This window comes from Dunckerocampus dactyliophorus, chromosome 9, assembly GCF_027744805.1.
Source record: "Dunckerocampus dactyliophorus isolate RoL2022-P2 chromosome 9, RoL_Ddac_1.1, whole genome shotgun sequence".
NCBI classification, from domain to species: Eukaryota; Metazoa; Chordata; class Actinopteri; order Syngnathiformes; family Syngnathidae; genus Dunckerocampus; species Dunckerocampus dactyliophorus.
Genome location: NC_072827.1, coordinates 14,170,001 through 14,196,780, shown reverse-complemented (window position 1 = coordinate 14,196,780; position 26,780 = coordinate 14,170,001). Strand labels below are relative to the sequence as shown.

General features: G+C 39.6%; 1 protein-coding gene across 5 annotated transcripts in view; it reads left to right on the top strand.

The window, feature by feature from the left end:
• The window catches only part of pard3bb (par-3 family cell polarity regulator beta b), a 201,935-nt gene that overhangs the window by 122,172 nt on the left and 52,983 nt on the right, over nt 1–26,780 (top strand). For all 5 annotated transcript variants that reach the window (XR_008572425.1, XM_054786859.1, XM_054786860.1 and 2 more), the window contains one exon: nt 14,275–14,389. Coding sequence is in view for 4 of the 5 variants with exons in the window: in XM_054786859.1 (XP_054642834.1) it covers nt 14,275–14,389 (115 nt within the window). In the remaining variant the exon portion in view is untranslated. The remainder of the gene's footprint in view (nt 1–14,274; nt 14,390–26,780) is intronic.

Genomic DNA, 26,780 nt, shown 5'->3' with positions numbered 1-26,780 from the left:
TACTTGGGAGCAAATTATTCTCCTCACGGTGAAGATGTGCTGCTATCAGAAAACATAACAAAAGCATGCATGCTAAACCAGGTGTGCTCACACCTTTTAAGGCTGTGAGCTAGTTTTGAAATGACTAAGTCCCAAAGATCTACTTCCTACTATAAATACAGTCAAACCTGTCTTAGCGGCAACCTTTATAGAACGGCCACCTGCCTATAGCAGCCACTGAAAAATCCCCCGCTGCAAATTTAGGTTATAGACCCTGTGTATAGCAGTCACCTGTCCAACGCGGCCAGCGGCCACCCATTTTGTTTCCCTTGGTCAATATCTGACTGCATATAGCGGCCAAATTACCAACTCAAGTAGAAGCTTCATGCACGAAAAAGTTTTGTTTTTCAATCAATGAAGCCGTCGTGTGTAGATTTTAATTACTGAGTCCTAGCTCAGTCACAATCATTCACAAGATCCACACAAACTGTCAGTTGTTCCACATAAAAAAGCCGTCTTCTTTTGAGCTTGCTATTTCCTGGTCAAACATGTAACTTTAAGAGCATTTGCACCAAAACATTACCACAAATTAGGCTGGGAACAGGACGTGCTCCCAGCGACGCTACAATAAAAAAAAAAACATACACTAGCATGCATGCGGCAGCAAGAGCAAAACTGAGTTTGGTTGTACTTAATTGAAGTATTTTAGAATGTACTCATGTTATTTTTCATCAATCCTCATCCACAAATCCATCAAAGTCCTCATCTTCTGTATTCGACACAAAAAAGCCGTCTTCTTTTCCGTTTGCTACTATTCTGTTAACTTGTCAGTGTTATTCAGCTCCAAAGCAAAGAAGGAAACTTCTCCTGTTGCTTCTGCCAACTTTATTTATTGAACGCGGCCACCAGACAGCAGCTCAGAACACACACACATCTCTGAGCATCGTCTCTCCTTCCTGCTTGCCCACAAGGCAAAGGTTAAACAAGCCCCACTACATAGCTGTCCCGGCAATGCCTGTAGGAAATGACACCGTTTATTTCCTGGTGTGCACTGGTCAATACTGTAATGCCGCTTGTTGTGGGGAAGGAGAGACTCACGTCGTCGATGCACTTTCATGGCTTTATTAACAGCGGAGAACACTGCAGGACTTTACATCCACGCCAACATAAACACAATTTCCCAACTCTCTCGAAACTCACAGCTAGCACTGAGCCTAGCTCTCCTGCTCGGGAAGCCCACTGTCACTTCCCATCACTTCCTGATGAACTAAAGCTCTAATGACAACTCTGCCGTATAAAAAGTAAAATATGAAAAACAAACGTAAGACATTACTAGCACAGCTTTGTTCTGTGGGTCGTGGATATATTCTATCAGTTATTATTAAGCCTCTAGCTTCCTTTTAGTAAGTAAAAACCTTGGCTATCATTGCACTACATTGTCATGTAGACCTGCAAAGTACACTTGGAAGAACAAGAGGTAAATAAATGTATTGCAACTGATGTGAAACCGATGAGGGGTAGGATTAAATAAGCTTTGCTTCTTCTTACTCCTTTTTGGACATGCAAAATTGTGAATTGTACTATGTGATGTGCTACTGTTTGACTCATATGCATGTTCAGGATGAATTCAAACCATGACCCATGAACCATGATAATAACAAGCCTAGTAGTGCTGTACAACTTGTATCCGCAGTCCGCAGTGCCCTCTACTGGTCAACATTATTATTTTTTTTCCTTTTTTTTCTTTTTTTCCCTTTACTGGTCAACATTCAAACTGGACGCCAACCTGTCTATAGAGGCCACCTGTCTATAGCGGCCACTTTTACAGACTCCCTCTAGTGGCCGCTATAGACAAGCTTGACTGTATATAAAATATATATATTTACTTTATTTATAAATATGAGTATTTATGTTTGTTGTAACTATATATTGAGGTGCACACACTTTTTCAGCGTGCAAGTTACAAATCTCTTACTATAAAACATATAACATATATATATATATAATGTACCTGGTAAACTTTGAAACTACTACATTAAATACAAATGATTCGTATTTCACATTCACAGTTTCAAAGTTTACAGTTCATCAAAGTAGTTGCTATTCATAAATAATAAACAATTCAATTAATGATGGAAATAACCATAATTACACATAATTCCTCAATAGTTGTGTAAATAACCTCAGTACCGGTAATATGTCCGTCAAAATAGCTACAGTTCATGCATTACATCCAGTTAGCATTTGCTATCAAACATTACAGATACGTAAGACATGAAAATGATTATGCAAAAGACAATGCAGCTAAAGCCAAGTCAACATACAGTATTAAACATTTTCACAAATGGGCAAATTTTCCAAATAATCATGAAATAATAGTTTAAGAAACGGAAGTGTAGAAAACACGCATTTCTATAGTGGAGTTCATGACATGAAGCAAAGCCATCAAACCTTTGACTTTTTTTTTACATGACTAGCCACTGCAAGTCAAGTGAACGGATCACTTTTTATAGATAGGCATCTTACCGCTGAATTAGTTTATCTGTAATCGGAATAATAAAGATGACAGTTGCATCACAGTGTGTAGTTTGAGACGTCTGTTCACCATTGCCACGGGGGAGCAAGAGCGAATCAGGAGGAGAGCGTAATGTCAGCTGACTGACGTATTATGACATCTACAAAGTGACGTTTTGCGATCGACCCAAAATACCTTCGTGATCAATGGGCACCCCTGTGCTAAACCAACGATATGGGCCGATATGGATATTTTTTCTGTAACAAAATGTATTTTTTTTAAGAATCTTTCGAAACAGTTTTTTGCTTTTTTCAGGGCAGTTACATATGTAAGACATGCTGCAGTAATTTCCTGCATGGTTTACTCATATGTAAGTCAACCATTGATTGTTGCAATATGGGTACCGCATCAAATGTAGGCTGATTTGGGAAATCCAAAATACACAAAATCACTCACAACGACGCTCGGAGTTACACTAAACACTGATTGATTTAAGGGTCGAAGAGGCTTATTGACAAAAGGAAAGTGTGAAAGAGAATACAACACAAGCAAATCATGTTGCTTTTGTGAAGATTTTGAACAGAAATGTGATATTTTTTTGCTAGGGTTCTACAGTACACAAGCGCATACACACACTTTAATTCTAGTGCACACACACACACACACACACACTCACACTCACACACACACACACTGGTGGAGCTATGTCAAACAGTCAATTTTCTGAAGTGACAACCCAAGCCTTGGTTTAGTACTCCCTTCAGTCTTGAGTGCAGTCCTCCCTCCTGCCCTTCACCCAACCACTACCATCATTATCACCAAACCATCCCAAGTGCTCTCAGGTTACCATAACAACAACAACCACCTCTGGCACTTGACCAATTAGAATACAATTACTCTGGAGAGAGCAGAGTGGGGTGAGTGTGAGAGGCAGCGTTGTTATTGCACATGAGCAACAGATGAATCGATAGAAAATAATGTTAAGAAAGGCAATAAATATAAAATAAAGGGTGCACATTGGCAATGTTTTTAGCATGAGCATCAATTGATTTGGGTGCTCACCAAGCGACCTTGTAGCTTGACATATGTTAACTGTGCATTCCCCAAACAATTTTAATGACTGAAGACAAGAGGCTGAAATGAGGGTTGGGCAATTTGGACCAAAACTCACATCCCAATATATTTATGTTGAATATCGATATACGATATATACTGTATATCCCGATAGTTTTTCCACAAAGTGAGTTTAGACAAAATTAAGATTTAAGAGATTCAAGATTCAAGAGAGTTTTATTGTCATGTGCATGGAAAACAGCAGTTATACTATGCAATGAAAATCTTATTCTGTTCATTCTCCCAAGAAAAGAAAGAAAACACAAGAAAGAATAAGAACACAAGAAACATAAACATATATACCAATAAATTAAGCAACAACAACAGAAGAGACATTAATACAAATAAATAAATAAAGTGCTATGAGTGTGTGCATGTGTTGCGTGCGGCGTGTGTGAGTGCTTCGTTGAGAAGCCTGATGGCCTGTGGGTAAAAGCTGTTTGCCAGCCTTGTGGTCCTGGACTTCAAACTCCTGTAGCGTCTGCCTGACGGTAGGAGTGTGAATAATGAGTGTTGTGGATGTGTGCTGTCCTTGATGAGGTTGTGTGTTCTGCGTAGGACTCTAGATGTATAAATGTCTTGCAGTGAGGGGAGGGCTGCCCCAACAATGTTCTGTGAGGTCTTGATCACCCGCTGGAGTGCCTTCCTATCACGTGTTGTACAGTTACCGTACCAAACAGTGATGGAGGCGGTAAGGACACTTTCGATAGTGCATCTGTAGAAGCAACTCAGGATTTTGGTGGACATGCCAAATTTCCTCAGTCTTCTCAGGAAGTACAGTCTCCTTTGGGACTTCTTCAGAATTTGTTGGGTGTTGTGAGACCAGGTGAGGTCCTCGCTGATGTGTGTGCCAAGGAACTTGAAGGTTTTCACCCTCTCCACCTCAGTCTCACCAATAAACAGGGGTCTATGCGGCTCCTTTTCCCTTGTTCTTGGGTCGATGATCATCTCTTTAGTCTTATCTGTATTGAGAAGGAGATTGTTAGCACGACACCAAGCTATGAGGTCCTCCACCTCTCTTCTGTATGATGTTTCAACACCACCAGTGATCAGTCCGATGACTGTAGTGTCATCCGCAAATTTAATGATGCTGGTGTTGTTCTGGGAGGCCACGCAATCGTAGGTGAAGAGCGTGTAGAGGAGTGGACTCAGCACACACCCCTGTGGGGTCCCAGTGCTCACAGTTCTTGAGCTGGATGTGCGATTGTGGACTCTGACTGATTGGGGCCTGCCTGTGAGAAAGTTAAACACCCAGTTACAGAGGGAGGGAGACAGGCCAAGTGTGAGGAGCTTATTTGTGAGTTTGTGGGGGCAGACTGTAATCAGAGCAGAGCTATAATCTAGAAATAGCATTCTGACATATGTGTTCTGGCCCTGTAGGTGAGAAAGGGCTGTGTGGATGGCAGTGTTGACTGCATCATTCGTGGACCGGTTCTGGCGATATGCAAACTGTAGAGGGTCCACAGTTGCCGGGATGCTCTTTTTGGTGTGGGTCATGACTATTCTTTCAAAGCGCTTCATAACAATAGGAGTGAGTGCTATAGGGCGATAGTCATTCAAGCAGGTCACGTTGCTCTTCTTGGGTACGGGCACTATGGTGGTGGACTTAAAGCAGGTCGGTACAGATGCTTGTATAGATGCTGCTAAATATGCAGGCGAGGTTTTTTCATTAAAGTTAAAAAAATCTGATAGAAAAATAGCCACTAAAATAAAAGTATATTCTCTTTTTGAACTGAATATAGAAAAAGTAAAGTATAATCATCAATCTTTTTAACCTTCAGCTATGCTCAAATCTTAATACCAAAAGAACGGAATATTAAACTAGAGAAGCACTCGGAGAGCGCAAACCTCCACCAAACACCATAGTTCCCCCCATATTGTGATTCACAATAATAATCCTACATTTTTTGGATCTGTAGAAAGTTGTCCTGTATTTTTTTCCAAGTGCTCTGATCATTGTTTGTGGAGTTATATGCACAAATGGTCCTATCTTGTAGTTAGGACTAGTTAGTTGTTTAACACATCATTCTTCCATCATGCGTTCTGACACACTGACAGGTAAGTGATCGAGTCCGAATCAGGCTAGTCATTTAATGAAGATCAAGAAACATTTCCATTGTAGATCCCACTTTGTAAAACAGGATGAGATCCACCCCGGCGGCATTGTGGATCTCCACTATGCAGTGTGCAGCGGGAGCTTTACTTTCACTTTTAAGTCCCCAAATACCAGAAAACTCTCTCACAACGCCAGAAAAAACTAGCTGCATTTGTTGCTAGTCGCTTTTGAGAAAGTATGTCGCCAGATTTAGCGACAGAGTCGCCAAGTTGGCAACACTGGAACTTGTCACTTCCTTCATTTTTATGGGGGATTCTGCTCCGTCCCCCCCTCTTTTCACCTTTATGCATGGAGGGAGGCGGGCCAGGATCCCCGCTCAGGAGTGCTGCACACACAGCAGAGTGTGAGTGAGACATCTGCATCAAGATACAAGAGAACAGAGCAAATCCAGTCAATATCGACATGAACGATGTGTTTGTTTTTGATATCGTGCTTAAAAAAAATAGCGATATTTTAATAATATTGATATATCACCCAGCCCTAGCTGAAATTTGTCTCCTTTCAAAAGCTTACACATCACTTGTCTGCTATTGTTGATTTTAAATGTATATTTTAATACAGAGGAGCGTCTAAAGATGAATGACTTTTCAGGAACAATGTGCTTCAGAACAATGAAGTTTGGGCCTACATCATGCATGCCCTTGCTCCAGAATGCCACTGAAAACATTGCCACACAGTTAATACAGTTCTTATGATTTCAACAACAATTTTAAAATTAGAGCAAATCTGAGGTTGACCAGCAATTCAGAATGGAAGAATTCCTTCCATTTCACTCACTTTACTACGGTGGCCAGGAAGTGTATCTTATCTATCATGTTACATTTCAGAAAAGAAGTGAACCAAACGTGAAACAAAAATTCGACTCAACCAGGGGTTCAGTACACTCCTGATCAAAATGTTAAGACTAGTTAAAAATTGCAAGAATTTACATTTTGCACTATTGGATCATAAGGAAGTTCTAAGTAAAGCTTCAAAAAGAAGAAATGGGAGTGCGACAAAACATTTTTTGAGTAAGCAATGTATTGCAAACAACCATTAAACTGAAACAGGCTGTTCATCAGCTTGATCAAAAGTCAGCTTGAGCACGCTTGATGCCAGTGTTTCCAGGAGGCTGGTAGGAATGTTGCTTCAGGTGGTGAAATAGGGCATCCACTGTCTGGAACTGATGTCCATTTTTGTAAACTTCCCTTACCATCTCCAAAAGTTCTCAATTGGAAACAGATCAAGGGCACACGCAGCATGGTCCAAAACAGTGACGTTATTCCTCTGGAAGAAGTTCTTTGTCAGGCCGGTATTGTGAACTGCAGTGTAGTCCTGTTGAAAAACCCAGTCATTACCACACAGACGAGGGCCTTCAATCATGAGGGATGACCCTGCAACATCTCCACATAGCTGGCTGCTGTTTGATGCCCCTGCACATCCTGAAGCCCCATTGCTCTATTAAAGAAAGAGCACACCGGATGATGATGGCGCCCCCTCCACTGTGCCGTGTGGAAAACATCTCAGGTGGGATCTCCTTGTCATGCCAGTGACGTTTGAAGCCAAGCAGTAACGTTGGAAGCTATCAGGACCATCAAGGTTCCATTTTTTCTAATCAGAGAATACAACTTTTTTCCACCTTTCAGTGTCCCATGTTTGGTGCTCTCATGCAAATTCCTTTTGGGCAATTTTTGAGGCCTTTGAAGTTGTTTTTTGTTCATAAAACTCTGCTCTAGCAGATGCCGACTGATTGTTATTGGACTGCACTTTGCACCAGTAACAACCTTCATTTGGCAGAGGATTGTCTCGTCTTTTGACAGACAGCCAATCGGATTTGGTGACATATTTTTGAGTCTACCACTTGATTTTGTGTTCCATAACCATCATGAAATTTCAAATTACTTACTGCATCCAAGCGCAGCAGTAATGGCGCACTGCGAGAGGCCTTGCATATGCAGCTCAACAATCCGACCAGGTCTAAAGAGAGAAAGCTTTTTTGCCTTTGCCATCAAGAGATCATGACAGTGTGAATACCAGACAGAAATGACATTGAATCCACATTATTGACGAGCTTTTGGCTTTTGGCTGTGGTCTTCTGTGTGGTACTTTTTATCAAATGATGAACAGCCTATTTCACATTACTGGTTGTTTGCAATAAATTGCTTTCTCAAAAAAAAAAAATGTCTCACTCCCATTTTTCTTTTAGAATTTTGAAAGTCTGCTTAGAACCTCCTCAAGATCTAACGGTTCAAAATGTAAATCATTGTAATTTTTCAACTGGTCTTAAAATTTTTATCAGGAGTGTATCTTACCCAAAGTTAGTTCAACATGGTCACGGGAGGACGACGGATGGAACCAACAACCTTTGGGTTGGGAGATGACCACACTACCATCACGGCCATGCTGAGTAATAACATGCAATAGAAATGTTAGTACATAATGTAACATAACAAGAAATGTGGACCGTCCAATGATTGTAGCCCACTCAAATACATTGGATTTATTGCACATTGGAATGCATGAGAAAACCCAGATGCATTTTTATTTGAAAAATGAGAGCACTAAGGAGGTTCAAGGACCATGGTGAGTAAGAGGGATTTGGAGTATCTTGAAACTAAAAGGAAGTCAAATGGAAGGTCAAGTAGGATTAGGAATAAAGAGGTGGAGAAGCTAAAGAAAAGAAAACGGAAAGGGTAAAACGGAAAATAGTAGTGAAGAAGAAAGATGAGAATGTGTGTTTGGAGCTCAAGGAACAAATTAGCAAGATGAATCGCTGAAGAAAAGGAGAATTTAGCTCTAAAAGTATGAAAAGCCACTGAATATAAAGAGTTGATAAGGGTGAGAGAATAAGAAGGGAAAGATTTGAGTAGTGAGTAAGAGATTTTGAGGAAATGGAAGTGACAAGGCACGCTTAGATCGTTGAAATGAAAGCAAATATTCTTGGGAGAGGGTGGAATACAACATTTGTTGGGTTTAAAGAGACAGGAGTGGAGTCAAATAACGATAGCGAGGGACAGCGTAGGGATGAGGAGCTATATGTGAATGTTTTGGGATTATTTAGCAGCGAGAGTGGGGAGTGAGGATATTGGGGTCAGTGAGTGTTCAGGGCTGAAAGGGCACAGTAGAGATGTGGGAGTAGAGGAAAAAGTAAAGGATAAACTAAATTGAGATGCTGGGAGCAGAGAATGTGAAGAGGAATAAAGGAGTGGAATGAGAAGAGGTAGGGGGGCAAGCGATGGGGACTCGCTGTAAAAAGGGCCTGCATGTGTGTTTTCCTGGGCTCAAAGCGAAGGATTTAGCCTGGCTAATAAGGAAAGCGCTCAAGAGGCACTCATCTGCCATCTTTTCCTCCCATTGCTCTCCTTCCTTCAATAGATGCTATCCAGGCCTCTCTTCACCCTGTTGCACTCTCTTCCTCCCATTTATGATTCCCATCTGTATCTGCACAAGCAGTTTGCAATGAAAATAGCATTTCATGCACAGGACGTCCACCTACAATCAAAGATCGTTATGTTGTAAACGCAAAACTATGCACACACGCAGGTAGTGTACAGTATACTCAGACTTGTAGAAGGACATGCTTCACTTCTTAAGAGCCAGGCACTTTGGGGCTACCCTTATGGACAAACATTTTTTTGTAGATTTTTTGTTTCACAGACAAGAATATGATGTTTTGCATAATGTTTGGATTAATACATATTTTGCTCACTGACTTTGGACTTCATTCATGTTTACGATGAAACCTGTAAATTCAGCCTATCGAAAAGGCCGCTCAACAGAGGTTGGAGACAGTCGTTTTTCAAGTTTTTAATCCCAAGTCTCAAGAAAAGACATGCAGATCCAAGTCAAGTCTCAAGTCAAGACGTAACAAGTCGAGTCATGTTGGAAGTAATATGCTTGGAATTTTCGAGCCATTACTAGGCAAAAGCACTGTTGAGTGTTTACCAAAAAAAAGCCATGACCTCCTAATTTGTGAATGCAAATGGAATTCTCTGCAGCATGTTTATACATCCCGGTGTTAATCGCAGCCACTCTCCAGAAGTCTGGCACTCACAGAAATGTAAGCCACACCCTCGATGTTTGCTCTTAAACCTGATTGGTCGTCAATTGGTGCATTCAATGATGCAGATTCTGTGGGAAAATCTGGTGTCTTGCTTGAAATGGTATAATAACCAAAGAAGAAACATCGCATTACAAAGGTGTCCTCGGCACACTGTTCAGCCATTAGTTGCACTCTGGGTTATTAGTTGAATTAATGACAAGTAAGTGATGATGATGATTTAGGCTATAGTCCATCAAATGTATTAACAATGCCATTACTGAAATAAATGGTGCATTGTGTAAATACTTCCACTTAATTATCCATATAATATAAGAACAGTTGTCCCTCGCTACATCGCGGTGCATATTTAAGCACATTTTACATATTTTTTGCCCAAATTAAGCATTTTCAAGCATAAAAATATCTAAATTAACTAAAATACAAATACAGTATAAGCCATTAAGACCACAACTTGTGAGTGTAGTATTGTACATTGGTCACTGGGTGACAGTAGTTTGATGAGACCACCAGACTTGAACAACCGGGTTTTATTGCAGGTTTAAATTGTCTCACAACAGGCTCAATAATAATAACATAATAATTAAAACATTAATACGGGTTACTGTTGCAGTCACAGCCCGCAACAAGCTAAAACTCAACTCTAAACCACGAACATCACTTCCTGTCCACCATGGATTCTACTCGCCTACAGCGTAAACTTAGGTCTTAAATGGCTTATTTTCTCTGACTATCTACTATATCGGGTAATACGAATGTAAAGGTGACTATACGGGTGTTATTTCATGTCTAGATGTCTGTAATTATTTTTAAAAATGTATTTATACGATCTTAAACAGGTTTTCTATGCCATAATTATGAAAACATTCCAATTCTAAAGAAGGAATGCTACTTCTCGGAGATTCACTTATCGCGGTCGGCTTTGGAAACAGTTAACCGCGATAAACGAGGGATTACTGCACTTTTAAATCAAATTTTGTTTGTGCCTTATGGACAGCTTACTGGAATGGTAGTTAATGGATTACTGGAATGGTAACTAATGATGCCATGTGTGGCGTCACTTCCGGTCCGGCCCCACTCAGCTACCCTAGCACTGGAACACATTTAAAGCAACACACACGCAAACACGAGTCTTATTTATGTCCTAATTTTTTTCTTATGTCTATTGTATTGGGTAATACGAGTGACTATAGGAGTATTATTTCATGTTTAGAGGGCTCTAATCTTGTTTAAAAAAAACTTATTTAGAAGGTCATAAACAGATTTTCCACACTACGAATATAATAAATATTCCATTTATAAATAAGCAATCTTACTTTGCGGATATTCACAGTCGGGTCTGCAACCAATTAACCGCGATAAAGGAGGGATTACTGTAGTTCTGAAATTCCAATTGGTGGCAGTATGAGACGGATAAGCCTTTTGACAGCCACGTGGCTGAGGACAGTAGAACCAGACAGTCTGGTCTACCACCTGCAGCTCTTTGTCTTTCACATTCTCATGCACAAGCAGAGGACCTGTCTAAATACTTTCATGCCAGATAATAAATTTTAATCTGTTGACTAGACATCCAGACCGCCATAAAGAAAGGATGCCGGCCATTTCTGCCAAACAGTGTAGCAGGCATTAAGACAGCTAGTCTGATTGATGTCATGGCAGTCGACAGAACAGTAATTAGTGTCCGTGCTTAGACGATGCCACAAAAGGAACAGTGTCATATCCCGTCAGCTGCATTTAAAAAAACACATGACACTTCCCGTTAGCCTGAAGAGCAAAGGGAGTCTTGACACAACCGGCTTGAGTATACGCAGCCTCCCTCGTGCACAATCACACTGTACGAGTGTGTTTGTCTTTTCACACGGTCGTATCCCTTTCTTGTCTGTCCTTTCTGACCCACCTGCTACGTATCTTTGGTGGTCTGTTGTTGTCAAACTTTATTAGCAAAGATGCCAGTAAATTTATGCAAAGCACAAGCTTGGGAGATTAGGAAGACAAAGACGATGAACGATGAAATGAAGGAAGGAGGAAGAGGAGGAGCTGGGGCAGAGCAGATTGAGATGAGCAGATGATGAAGACATTAAGGAGGAGTGGGAGGGAAGGAGGGCTGGATTGTATCTAAGTTGAGATGATAATGACAGAACACCTTATTACCTGCTAGAGATATCCAGCTGACAGACTTAAAGACAAATGACAGTATAGGAAATGTGATGAGCAGTAACACATTGTTCGAGTGCATATTCATGTTGTGTGTGTTCACTGTCTACCAGAAACTATTTTGAGCCATCAGCCACAATAGGTAGAGACAGATTATACATTGATCTGTTTGTTCTGGTCTAACTCATCATTTTCCGACATAGACCTAAATGATCTTCTACTAGACACCTGGGAGAAGGCTTTCATGTCTCACAGACATGGCTGTAATAGTAACAGTGGATGCACTTTTAACCCAAAGTGTATTATGTAGTGTTTGTGTATCCGTGCAGATGTTTGCCTCCCTTCCCCTGTAGCCATACCTTGTAAAAATGTGACTTCCAAAATTACAGGTGCTCCGTGTTTGTCATTTTGCACTCACGTGCAGCCACACTACTCTCAACACTCGACTGTCACAACCATCGTTAAGGATTAAAGATCGTGTTGTAGCGTCTACCCCAGGGGTGTCTGTCCAAACTTTTTCCATCGAGGGCCGCATACTGAATATCGAAAGATGTGGGAGGGCCACTTTGATATTTGTACGTATTTTAAAATTTTGTAAAAATGCTTAAAACAAATTGTATATGGGTGATTCTCCTGAAAGGGGTAGCAGCAAGGGTGCCGTCACTTCAAGGGGTATGAAGCACAGACTACAGTGATTTGAAGCTATAACCATACAACAGTATACTGCAAATACATAAAACTGTGTGGAGGAAGACTACAGTGGTGTGAAAAAGTGTTTGCATGTTTGTCACACTTAAATGTGTCAGATCATCAAACAAATACAAGTAAATATTAGTTAATTAAAACACAACTAAACACAAAATGCAGTTTTTAAATGGAACTTTTTATTATTAAGCGAGAAAAAAATGCATCCCTACAGTACATGACTCTGTGTGGAAAAAGTGATTATGCCAGATGTAATGGGACACACCCCTTCCAAAAAGTTCAAATTTGTCTCATCAGACCAGAGTATTTTCCCAAACGTCACCAATTGTGTGAAAGTGACAGAAAAACAAAGCATTGTAGGATTGAGAGGATGGAGACACCCCTTTTTGTCTCATCTTTTTCTTTTTAACATACACAGGAGACCCAATTTTACTATTTAGACTTTAGACTAGCAAGTGATGATAATGATGTAGGAACATGTATAACATAAGAATGAATCGATGACTCAATGATTGAGTATCCAATTAATCAACAACACTTTTGGTATTGATTTTTTTTTTTCTTATTTAAAAATATAAATATCCTCTGATTTCAGCCTCTCAAATTTTCAAATTTCCTTAATGATCCATGAAAGCAGACCTATCATCTTCGTGTTTTAGGCAAAACTCCAGCATGCCCCCGCGACCCTAATGAGGAAGAAGCGGTATAGAAAATGGATGGATGGAAGATATTCACACGCATCACCTTTGAAAACAGCGATCAACATTTTTGCCTCTTTTGTGATATGTTGCGGACCAAACCACTAACTGTTTGTGTTTGGTTCGTATTGATTTGGTCCATCTAACCGATTGCTCGATTAATCAAAACAATAAGCTTGAGATTAATCAACTAAGAAATAAGCAGCCACACACACTGCCACACACTGACACATTATATTTTAATAGTACGACAATAATATTAATTACAACGCTAAAGGAATGTCTTAAATTACTTAGATGTAGACCCAGAGTGAAAATGTCAGCTAATTCAGTCATGATAATGATAAATGTCTTAAAGTGAAGAAGAAATATTCATTTAATTTTACTCTTTTTTTTTTTTTACATACTGTTTAGATATAAATTTGATGTACCAGACATTACAGTGTAAATTAACAGGTTTAATGAGTATAAACCTGTTAATGATTTATTTTACTGCGGGATTTGGCAGATCTGATGGTCCAATATTATTCAGTATATTTAATATTTATGACTTGCAGTGGAGCCCAGCTAATACCACCCTAAACACTTCAACACTTTTTGAATATCCCAAAAAAGGGGGGATGTAAACCTGTAATTATTCCTATTTATTGTCAATCCTGTAAATATTTATAGGGCATGATAAGACATATGTTATTAATAAGGAATATATCAATTACCAGTAAGGTTATGGATCTGTCATTTTGATACCATTAGTATGGAACCAATTATCTAACTGTTCATAATTCATATTTATTTTCACTGTAATGCTTACATATGAAAGCAAGAATATAAATGAAAATATGACATGTTTCATGTGTTTAAAAGATACATGATAAATATATGTGAGTAGTAATAATAAATACAGTAAGTAGGACCTTCTTAAACTGTTTCCTGTTTGTTTCTTGTGTGCGTGCAGCAATATGGACAGGATCCAGCAGCTAAGAAAAGAATACCATCAGGCCAAGAGAGAGGGAATAGTGCCCCCATATGAGGAACTGGACCCACGACGCAGAAGGCATGACAAGGACAGGGTAAGAAGCTGACAAATGACAAAAATATTTCATGCCGTCCGCACAGATGCATGTCAAGTAAATAGACCCCTTTTGCTTTGTAACAGACCCTCTTTCAATGAGATAATACATGGGTGTCTACAAAAGCCAATCCGGAAGTGTTAATTCTGATGTATGTTTCATTCTCTGCCCTCAGCTGCAGTTTAGCCTCCATCACAGTCAGTTGCAAAGTGTACTAAGACCTTGTAATTGAAACTATACAATTTTCTGTACATATGAGCGACCGTGCATTTCGCTTACTTTTTTATGGGAAGACATCCAGGGCAGGCCCCTCCCTACACTTACTGTGCGTAGGCCCCCACCATCCAAGGGGGCGCATTCTCGGCAAATGCACAAAGGATGCACATCGCTCCCGTGAGGCATAGAGTACCAAGTCCGAGGTAGGAGAGAAACAAAATGAGACAAGTAGTCGGGCACCTTGCTGGTTGTCACGTGTGCACCTGTCAGTCCCTGGTGGTGTAATGGTACAGTTGCTGCCTTTGAAGGCAGAGGGCAAAGGTTTGATCCTGACATTTTTGTAATACTTGTTAATAATTTGTTATTTTGCATTGAAATTAAATTATGGAACAATTTGTTTTGCAGGTGAGCTTAAGTATACAGTGTTCCCTCGTTTATCGCGGGGGGGATAGGTTCCCAAAACCAATACGTGAAATCCGCAAAGTAGCCAACTTCATTTTTTTTTTCCACAATGATTATATATGCTTTAAGGCTGTAAAACCCCTCACCATACACTTCATACACTTTTCTCAGGCAGGCATTAACATTTTATCACATTTCTCTCTTGTTTAAACTCTCTCAAAGAAGTTCAAACCTTAAAACCTGAATTTTAATGATCAAACTACAGGTAATTATTAAGTCACTCACGCATATTTTTTCTCCTGTGACCGTGCCTTTTCGTCCTGGCGCCTTGCCTCTGTACTGTAGTATTTTTGTATCCTTGTTCAAACATATTGCTGCAGTCCTTCGAAACGAAGATTCATTTACAAGCTAGCAAGCAAGATAGCGATAACACAGGAGACACGCAGGGTGGCACGAAGGAGATTGATTGACAATGGTCTACAGCCAACCAGGACACAGAAAACAATGGGTGGTGCAGAGAGAGGCACTGAACTTCCCACAATGCAAATCTTCTTAAAGGGCCAGGCTCGGCCAGTAACAGCGTTCGTACGCTGTAATAAAATGAAAAAAAGAAGCACTAAAAAAATTCTGCAAAACAGTGAATCTGCGAAAGGTGAACTATGATAGAGTGATGGAACACTGCATGTGTTCACTTACAATTGCACAGTGATGTAGAATTGTACAGTGTAAAAGCAACACATACGTTTTTGCTTTGAGCATTTATTGCTCACATAGCATCCTCACAGCTCAGATGTCTTTGGAACAACAGGGAATTACGACTTGTGGGTGGACTGGTTTTTGTGGGGGTAGATAACAGACTTTGTCCTTATGTAGAAGAAGGCATTTCTTCTGTCATTTGACACGAGTGTTCACAGTGTTACTTAGCACAAAGTACAGTCAGCAATTGTTGCCGTGGGAGGTGTGATGCAGCCTTATTTTACAGCTTTATCCACAAGGTCTTCCAGTTTAAATATATGTGTGTGTGTGTGTGTGTTGTTATTTTAAAATTACACACTGAATAGTGCAGTTGGAATTAGAATAAAAAAATGGTCACGGTCATGTTCTCCGCGAAGGACAAGCTTTGTTTGCTACACCTGTTTCCTTCTCGTCTTTTCATCCAACAAAAGTGCACAATTGGAGCTTTTTGGTGCAGCTGCACTCTAAGTAGGTTCTTATTGCCATCACTGGAGCAGCTGGGGGCTAAGTGCTTTTTGGTGCTTGGAGGGTGAGGTGCCTATTCACCTTTCTTTCCGGAGTTTGGAGATATAGTGGTAATTGTATTGAGTTCTCCTTTGTCTCTGGTTTTCATTCATTTCAAGTTAAGTGAGAGGACTGTGCATTTATTCATTTGATAATCAGACAGGGATGTAAATCTGTGATGCCTAATGTGTCAAGTATAGGGATTGGAGGTGATGTTGGATATTGTGTCGATATCAGCAAAAAAAAAATCAGATTATTGACCTGCATTTAAAATAAGCACTCCGATACAAGCAGTCCATTCCAGACTCCACTCCAGCACCTTTATTCGCCCGGATCCAGCATACAGAGACCGTGTGATCACAGCAACATTGCTACAACAAAGTAGCAAAGAGTAGGAGCGATATCTGAAGTGTTGGAGTATTTTTCATTAAAGTTTGAAAAAGATGTTGCAGCTGTGTGCAAAACTTACCGTGCACAAGTTTCCCATGGTGACACACAGAACCGGGGATATTTAATACAACCAGCCTCATTACGCATTTGAAGCGTCAGCATCACAAAAAAACGGCACGGGGATTTTCGCAAGACCACAGAGGTGAAGAAACAAACCTTTGGCTCCCTCCAACAACCAACGTTGCCTGAAACATCGGATCGATATTGGTATCGGACAGTACTCAGAGTTGCAAATATTGGTATTGTGTTTGAAGTGAAAAAGTTGCATTGAGACACAAATATAGGTGGATAATGGCATAAAAATGAAATATAGGTTCGTATCGGTATTGTTTTTTCTGCTGCTAATGATATTGACTGATGACGTGCTCCATACAGCAACAAGCTTACTAGCTCAGTATGTCCGGTCTGGAATTATTTCCAACTTTCACTTTGGATCCACTTTTCTTTTTGGATTGTAAATATGCATAACTGAGCATCTTAATAAGATTTACAAGCCTCATTAAATAGAGGGATGATGTCATAAAAACCCAGAGATTTGAAGCACATATTTTCTTTGACCCTTTGGTGGGCTACCCCTGCTCTAAAAACTGCTTTATGGCACAATGGTAGACTAACCTGTCTCTGCGGGCAGCGAGTGTCACTTGTGTGTTATTATAAGACGACCTTGTCTCATATCCTGTTGAATAATTCCCAGTGCTGAGTGTAGTCGGTCGTGCATGTTTGTGTATGCTTCCAGATTTTAGACCTGATTTCCTTTAGGGATGTTTGTGTTTCTGAAATTGTTTCTCTACCAGTCCAAGGTTTCAGTTCTCAGAACTGCGTCCAATGCTCCTCCTCGTCTCATACATTTAGTGACAGTCACCATTGTGTTATTCATAATGGAATTGGGAAAATCCCAGCACACTATTCCCATAACGTTCTTATTTTTAAGATTGGTAAAATCCCTTTTCCTTTGGTACTTTAAAACTTCAAATGTGAACATTTTGCACTCAAGGTCAACTTTTGTAACACTTAGCATAAATGTATGATTTGTCCCCAAAGTAGATTTAATTGTTCATAACTTCCATGCACTATTGACTTGATCTGAGACAGAGAGCCTTTTGACAAAGATAATACAATTTAGTACCGTGAGCTGCATTTGGGTACTTTAGTCATGAGTCACCCATGACTTACAATCAACACTTTTTCTCCCCACAGAAAGCAAAACCAACCAGGGTCTTTGTAGAGCAAAAGGGTGAGCTCATGTTTGGTTTCTGATCTCAGCATTCCTTACAATTTTTACACAAATACAGTGGTACCTCGGTTTTTGCTTTTAATCTGTTCCAAAAGCTCAGACGAAAACTGAAACGTACAAGACTTGAGGCATTTTTTCCCTTGCGCTTCAAATTTTGCAGCTTCACTCTTATCATGGTTTTTCAAAAACATTCTCTGTTTCGTGGCTGAATACAGCCTATTATTAGTAAAAACAAATATGCATATTTAAGCACATTTTATGTATTTTTTTAAAATAAGTATGTTCAAGCATAAAAATTGCTAAATGAATTAAAAAACAAATATAATTAAGGCATACAGAAGACGCATTCAAAGACATTGTGATGATATGTAGTATTATACACTGGTCACTAGCTGTCAATAATGTTATATTGATGAGACAATAGCACGAAGTACTGTACAGTACAGAGCAGGAAGTAACACAAGAATAACAACACGGAAGTCTCCCAGTGCTAACATGTGTGAGTCTATATTATGTCTTACACAGTACAGGCCAAAAGTTTGGACACGCACAACACAACCCTATGGTCTCAACCCCATTAATAAGGCAAGAAATTCCACTAAGTAACCCTGACAAGGCACACCTGTGAAATGAAAACCATTTCAGGTGACTACCTCATGGAGCTCATTGAGAGAGCGCCAAGGGTTTGCAGCGCCATTAAAAGAGCTACTTTGAGTAATCTAAAATATACGACATATTTACATTATTTCACACTTATTTGTTAAGTACGTAATTCCACGTGTTCATAGTTTTGATGCGTTCAGTGAGAATCTAGTCATGAAAATAAAGAAAATGTATTAAATGAGAAGGTGTGTCCAAACTTTTGTCCTGCACTGTATGTCTTATTTTCTTATTTTACGTCTACTATATTACATAATGCGAGGGTAAATGTGACTATAGGGGTGTTATTTGTATTGTATTGTATTTGTACTTTATTTATCCCACAGCGGGGAAATTCACTTGTTACAGCAGCAAGCAAGATACACAAGTAAAGAATACAGTGTAAAGAATACATAGTGACTACAACATGGTTCAGGTGGTGCAGGTGTTGTAGAGCCTGACAGCGGTCGGTATGAAGGACCTGCGGAACCTCTCCTTCTTACACCGTGGGTGTAACAGTCTGCTGCTGAAGGAGCTGCTAAGGGAACCCACAGTGTCATGTAGCGGGTGAGAGGTGTTGTCCATGATGGATGTCAGCTTAGCCAACATCCTTCTCTCCCCCACTTCCTATTTCATGTCTAGAGGGTTCTAATAATGTGAAAACCCATATTTAGAAAGTCGTAAACGGGTTTTCTATGCTCTAACTATGAAAATATTTGATTTATAAGTAAGGTCAGATCCGGAACCAATTAACTGCGGTAAAGGGGGTTTTACTGTCCTGCAAATCCAATTAAGCCGTTCCAGACGCCAAAAAATATTAACAAAAAGTATATTTTATAGTTAATAATTATAGTTGTACATGCAGGAAACAATGTGAAATAATTATAAGTGATGAATAAAATGGGTAAACAAACATTTAACATCACTTTTACCTTGAGTCAACTTCTCAACATCTTTCATCGTTTGTGATCTCTGTTTAGTTAACGCATTTAGCTCTTTCACAACATTATGAATGGGACTTATCGTTGATGTGACGCGACACACGGACTAGTTTGTGTAACATTCTCATTTGAGTTTGCCAAATGAATGTGTCTTACAGGGTGTAAACTAAGTAACGCAAGATTTGTGGGTGTGTGATCTAAGATGGCTGAATAAACAAGCAACGTCGGTAGTAGTCCGTCCATATCGTTATTAATATACACAATTCAATGTACCAAAGATTAAAATACAACAGTTTGTTACATGTAATTCTGTGCAAGAATCGAGGTATAACTGCATTCTGTTCTGGAGATTCAGTATCACAGAGGATTTAACCATACTAAAAAGATGGTTTGGTAAAAACAGACAATCCCTGAACCTGAGTAAAACCAAACATAATTCTATTTGCAAGTAGCAGAAAGGATACACATGCAAATACAAATTGATGGTGTGGACATTGACAGGGTGAATGAAAATACATTTCTCAGGCTCATAATAGATATGAACTGGAAATCTCCATACTCTCTATTATCCACTGATATGACCATATGTAAGTATTTGTGTGGAGATATGGGGTAATAACTATAAAAGTACACTTCACTCACTAACCGTGCTGCAAAAAAGGTCAGTTAGGATAATCCAAAATGACGCTTACAGAGAACATACAAACCCTTTATTCCGAAAATCACAATTATTAAAATTTTACTGACTTCAAACAGCTAAAATTATGCATAAAGCAAACAATAACCTGTTACCCAAAAATGGAAAACAATTCTTCTAAAAACCTGGGTGGAATCAAGTTGTGGAACAAATAGAATAAGGAACTCAAACAATGCACTAAAATCAGCGATTTTAAGAAACAATACATCCAGTTGATGTTTGTAAAGTACAAGGAAGATACATACAATACTTAACAAACAATGCTAAGTCTAATCACTCTTACACTGACCACTAACTCTTTATTTCTGGTGAGTACATTGTCTGTACTCATTCATTATCAAACTGGTTCTGTCAACAGTTAACCCTTTTATCAGTTATTATCTATTTGTTAATGAGGAGAAGTGGTGTTAAAAAAAGGATGGATGGATCATCAAGTCTGCTATATACAGTAATTTCTTTGCAGAAAGTGTATACCTTGGCTGTCATTGCACTACATTGATATATTGCATTATCATTTTCCCCTGTTTTCACAATTGGCAAAGACTACATTTGGAAAACAGGAAGTGAACAAATGAATTGCAACTGATTTGAAACGGATGAGGGGTGGGATTAAATAAACTTTGCTTCTTCCGACTCCTTTCTGGACATGTAGAACTGTGAACTGTACTGTGTGATGTACTCGGGCGTAACTTGTATGCATGATCAAAATGAATTAAACCATTACCATTAAACCATTACCGTTACCAAAATTTTGCTGAAATTTTTTGTCGAAAACTCAATCATAAGAAAAGTGCGGTATTCAAAAACCAAGGTAAGAGTGTATATCTGTATCCATTTTGTTGGCTACATTTCAATTTGACCGTTTTCTTTATCATCCACTGTGAAACGTATAACCAATAAGATTTCTTTGAAGCCTTTACTGATATGTGTATATATTTCCCTAAACTAAAGGCACCAATCACTGACCTCAGCTTGGTTATAGGTAATAATTCCTTTTACTGGTTCTGCTTGCTGTGATCCTGTAAATGTAAACGTTATGTATATACCACAGACCTTCAAAATGATATATCTCAGACCTTTTATGGCCGTTCTGAGGCAGACAAAGCCTCTCTTCCTTCCCTGCCTACCCTACTTCTTATACAAGCGCACAAGCCCATAGCCCCTTTCTCTGTGTCCTCCAGTCTACCCATGTGATCTCAGCCATTACAAAATAAAATGGCTGTGCTATCTTGGGTGTTTAATAGGTGCGCATGCAAGGGCTGGAACCCCTATACCTTTCATGGAAATAGACTGCTGTAAACCTTGTGGCTGAGTGTAGCTCTTTGTTACAGGCAGGGTTAAGAGATTTTTTTACCACAGTGGCCCAAACGTAAATTGCACTTGAGGGGAAGCCCTAGAGGAAAAAAAAAACATTGAATGAGGCACTGGGGATTTTTTTTTAAATTAAATTGTTTGTCATTATTTTGTTGAATAGTCAATTCAATTACTGACCCAAAGAAAAAGTGCAGCACAATTTGAATTACACCCCCAAAAATTGAAGCATACCCGTTATTATTGAAGTGTGAGATTATATTATGTACACTGACGAGTGAAAGCCTATTCCCCATGTGCCATAAGACAGGGATGTCCAAACTGCAGCCCGGGGGTCATTTACAGCCCACGGCTGTTTTTTTATTAGCTCTCAGCACATTCTATAAATATGATTAAGCAAGAAACTGAAAAACAGCAACAGAAATGGAAAAATAAGTGGTAAAGAGTAAAGAGTATGTAAAAGTAAAGCCATAATATTAAAAGGAAAAATTAAAGAAAATACATATTTAAAAAAAACAACAACAAAGACTAAAGTTGCAACTTTTGGAAAATTAGGTTGATTAAAAGTTACATTACAATAATAAAATATAAATATGACGAGATTGAAGACATGCTTACAAGAAAAAATGTACCAGAATAAAGTTGAAATATTTGTTCAAGTATTTTTTTTAAATGGATAAACGAGCAAAAAGTGTAATGTAAGGACAAAAAGTTCATACTAATAATATGCTTTAGTACCAATAACACAAAGCTGAGATGCAGGCTTTTTTTTCTGTAAACATAAATATGCATTTCTACGTGGGTTTTACATTTTCTAAATGTAAAAGTGGCCCTTGTAAAATGTGGCCCTCGCTGGAAGAAGTTTGGACACCCCTGTAGTAAGACATCCTTCTGCTACTTTGTCTTCTCCAATTGTTTCAAATGGATTATGAGTACAGTATTTTGTGTGATTGAAACAACAACATGTTTAAAACACTTACTTATCATGACTGGCTAAATAAGGAAAGTAATGAGCTCCGTCAGCTGCTTTGGAATATAACAATTGATTGACGGTATTAAGGTTTAATCTGATGTACTGCCCTATAGATGAATATCAGGGTTTTAAATTAGATGCAGACGGAGATTGGGAGTCGGTGAAGGAACCATAAAAGGGGAGTGTTCTGAATAAATGTAGATTAGTTGTACGCCAGATGAGGAGCAGCACTCTGAATGACCTGCAAAAGTCTGATGGCAGAAGCAGGTAGTCCAGCCAGGAAAGTAAAGCATTAGTCAAGGTGGCAGCTGGCATTAGGAAAGCCTTTGTAGATAATGTACAGAGAAAACCCAAAAGAGCACTGTTACTTGTTAAAAGTCATTCCAAGGTTCTTGGTGATTAGTGAAGGGAGCACTCTGATGTCATCAGTGGAGAGGAGTCATAAAAGAAGCTCAACATTTTCACAAAGCTTGGAAGTTGCATCTCTTAAAGAGAGGTGGAAAGTGAAGTAGTGAGTGTTATCTGCGTAGTTTCATCATAGGTGATAGAAGCCATGCTTGGTAATCATGGGACAGAGGGATTTGAAAGCCCGATGGTCCCTGGAATCAGACCGGAGGATCCTAAGTGTACTGTCGTCAAGGGAATGGAGAGTGATGCCATTGGTAATACCAGGTCCAAGCTGTCATAGGCATGTTGTTGGGTTGTGTCTGGTCGTCAGGTGATTATATAGTGGAGGTTCGATCTAGATATATGTCTAGTGGTAAGGTGAGAGGTGAAAATCAAGTAAACATAGGTACCCTGTCCTTAACAGTTTTGTATACATTAAAAATTATATAATAAAAACAATATAAATTCACTGAATAAAGTAGGTCCATGCAAATTTGCAGATTTTTGTTCCAAAATAATTTTGATATTTCATTTAAATATTTTTTTATTTTAAAAAAATGGAAGAAAACAGTTCATTTTAATTTGCGCAATGCGCTTGAACACCTCATCACATGAACAGTATGACGCCTAATTTATCCTGTTCTAACACAAATGAAAGGACAGACACGGTGTTGTACATAGTTCTGTGTGCATAATATGAACAAATATATAAATCAGGCCGGGTAAGGGTGTGTTCGCCACTTCCACTGGAAGTCTTCCAGACCAGTGCTTACGACTGAGTGGTGAGTATGATTTATTTTATGTTTACATTCTTCTGGTCACCGTCGACAAATTGGAGCAGAGAGCAACGTCACGTGACTTGCTGTGATGTATTCCGGTATACAATAATCCCTCGTTTATCACGGTTAATTGGTTCCAGACCCAACCGTGAAATAGGATTCCTTATGTGTAAGACAGACAGGAAGTGGTATCGAGGATTGATAGTTGAGCTCCCTTAGTTGTTTGATAACAAAAAACTCAGATCCAGCACATTCTTTTTTTTCCCATTTTACTTGCATGCTAGTGTGTGTGTGTGTGTGTGTGTTCATGTGTATATTTTAGCCCTATCTGCAGGTCATGGGGTTATAATCCCCAAGTCAGACAAGATAGGATCAGTGGCGACTCAGTGGACCCAGACACATTCACATGTCTGTGAGACTCGCAGAGACACATTCACACCCACACCCACCACTAAGACATACATCCTCTCCTTGTCACAGTCAATATAAGAGATACACTTGTGTCTGGACATTAATTGTTCATTTGTCTCCCCCACATTTCTTTGTGTGCCTTTTTAGTCCCCATAGACCACCGTGCCAAACAGTCAAACTCTCTCTCTTTCTCTCTCTCTCTCTTTCACACACACACACATCCGACACCTACTGAGTCATGAGGTAATCTTCACCAAGGTTCCACGTTATGACTGACTGAAGCAATTAATGGATGAGTCATTATTAGAGAGTTGGAACCATTAACACTTAAATCATTAACACCAAGTGACCGCGTAATACGGAGTGTGTTAATGTATGTGTGTGTGCGTGTTTGAAGCTGCCGCAGTGGTTTCCAGAAGGAGGAGATATAAAAAAAAAAAAAAAGGCAGTCAAAGCCAAATGCAGGCCCTATATAATTTGGCTGGAAAACAGTAAAAGTTGCAAAACCGCTTGCTTGATGGAAATCCCCTCAGAGCCACACACGCATTAACGAAGAGGGAAAAAATGCAAGAATGACATTAATTTGACCTACTGCAGGCACACATCTGCCATCTATCTGCTGGAGTTGCCAAAGCAGGTGGCTCAGCGTATCATTCCATAGGCATCTGCAAACACAGTTTAACCAGGCTCAATTTTTACATTAGTAAAATGCAACCCGCCCCTTTTGTTTTTATCAATTTAAGTTAACTTATCGCTGTTAAAATAGCTTTTGTAAGAGTCATGGCACCGTTCCTCCATCCATCCATCCATTTTCTATGCCGCTTACCCTCACTAGGGTCGCGGGTATGCTGGAGCCAATCCCAACTGACTTCACGCAAGAGGTGGGGTACACCTTGGACTGGTGGCCAGCCAATCGCAGGGCACATATAGACAAACAATCATTCACACTCACATTCATACCTATGGACAATTTGGAATAGCCAATCAACCTAGCATGAATGTTTTTTTGGAACGTGGGAAGAAACCGCAGTACCCGGAAAAAAAACCCATGCACGCACGGAGAGAACATGCAAACTCCACACAGAGATGCCCAAGCGGAGATTTGAACCCCGGTCTTACCGATCTCCTGTGTGTGTGGCCAACATGCTAACCACTCAGCCACCGTGCGGCCGGCGCCGTTCCTAACAACATTAAATTGACAAGAGAAGAAGACTAAGCCAGAGGGAGGGGGCAGTGTTTTCACCACTAAGGAGACAAACGACAGCAACAGAAACCAAAATAAGTGCATAACAAATATCACAATGTTCTCAAAGAACACATTTTTAATATGTGACGCCTGGACGCATTCCAGTGTGTCGAAACGTATGAAACAACTGTATTTAAACACCAAAACTTCATTTTTTTGTATTCACAAACAAATTAAAATAGACTGAAAATCATACATGTGTATTTAGTTAGTCAGTGGCTGACACAGCAGCTGCAATCTCAAAGCTAGATACGATTAGTCTCCTAATAAAACAACACTGCTGTCTAAAATGCATTTCTCAATCCACACAGGTATCATATAATTATAGTTTCACATTGCTTACAGCCACAGTCTTCAATGCGGAAGCGTTTTAGAAAGTATTCCATAACAAACGAGTGTCTAACTGAGTCACAATCTCAACTCAATTAGGTATTTTTTGTCAGACAACTGTGAGGGACAGATGGTATCGTTAAAAAAATGATAACAAAGGATTTCTAAGGGGTAAATTATATAGAGTATTCTTTAGCCTTTGTCTGTGTTAACAGACACAAACATATTAAACATATCGCGCTTCCTCACTGCATTTTCAGTAAATGCATCTTTTTTAGTCCAGTCGCTTTTACAAGTCCAAAAAATGTTTTTTTTATTTTTTTTAAGTTAACAAGCCGGGTTCTTCTTCTCCTGCTTCATTGTGACGCGTACGTCTCGCCGTTGCCCCCTGCAGAGCAGTTGAATGACTCCATGGACAGGCACTTATCTAGTTAGACTTACATTATTTTGTTGATGTTTGGCGGGCCAAATGAAAAGCTTTTGCTGGCCCAACATGGCCCACAGGTCCACTGGCGCATATCGGATCATGGAAAACGGACTCTTTCATTTTTGGCCGGATTGTGACTTCACAACAACAGCTAATTTACGTAACATCACCCTCCTCACACCAACTTTCTCCGCCCATGACTTGGCAGCTCTGCCAAATGCTAAGCAGAGCTCTAGTGGTGTTGGATGGTGCTCAAAGATTGAAGTCTGTAATGCGTTGACTTCAGGGCTAATCCTATTTCTTTCCCTCCAATGCAGAAATAAAAGTGCACACTTGGGCTGTAATTTTCAGGGTGAAACTTTTATTGTCACGTGCAAAATGCGCCAAGCTGCTGCCACACTTCTTCACCTCTCTCCACCACTACCTAACTCACTTTCTCGCTTGCCCCTTAAAAAGCCCACACACACACATGCTTTTGCAATTTTGGTCAATATAATGAGACTGTTTGTAAAAGATGGATCGATACCAACTGTCTGTGGCAGTTTGGAAGTTTCTTCTTGCTCTCCAGCCAAACATATAGAGCTGGACAGCTGCACTGTAGTTGTCATGGTCACGCAAAGCCTCCTCCTGTTGGCATGCCCCGCCATAGAGGGGGACCGGTGTGAGCAATCGTTCATTTGCTTGAAGCAGGACAGCGCCCCAAAACTGG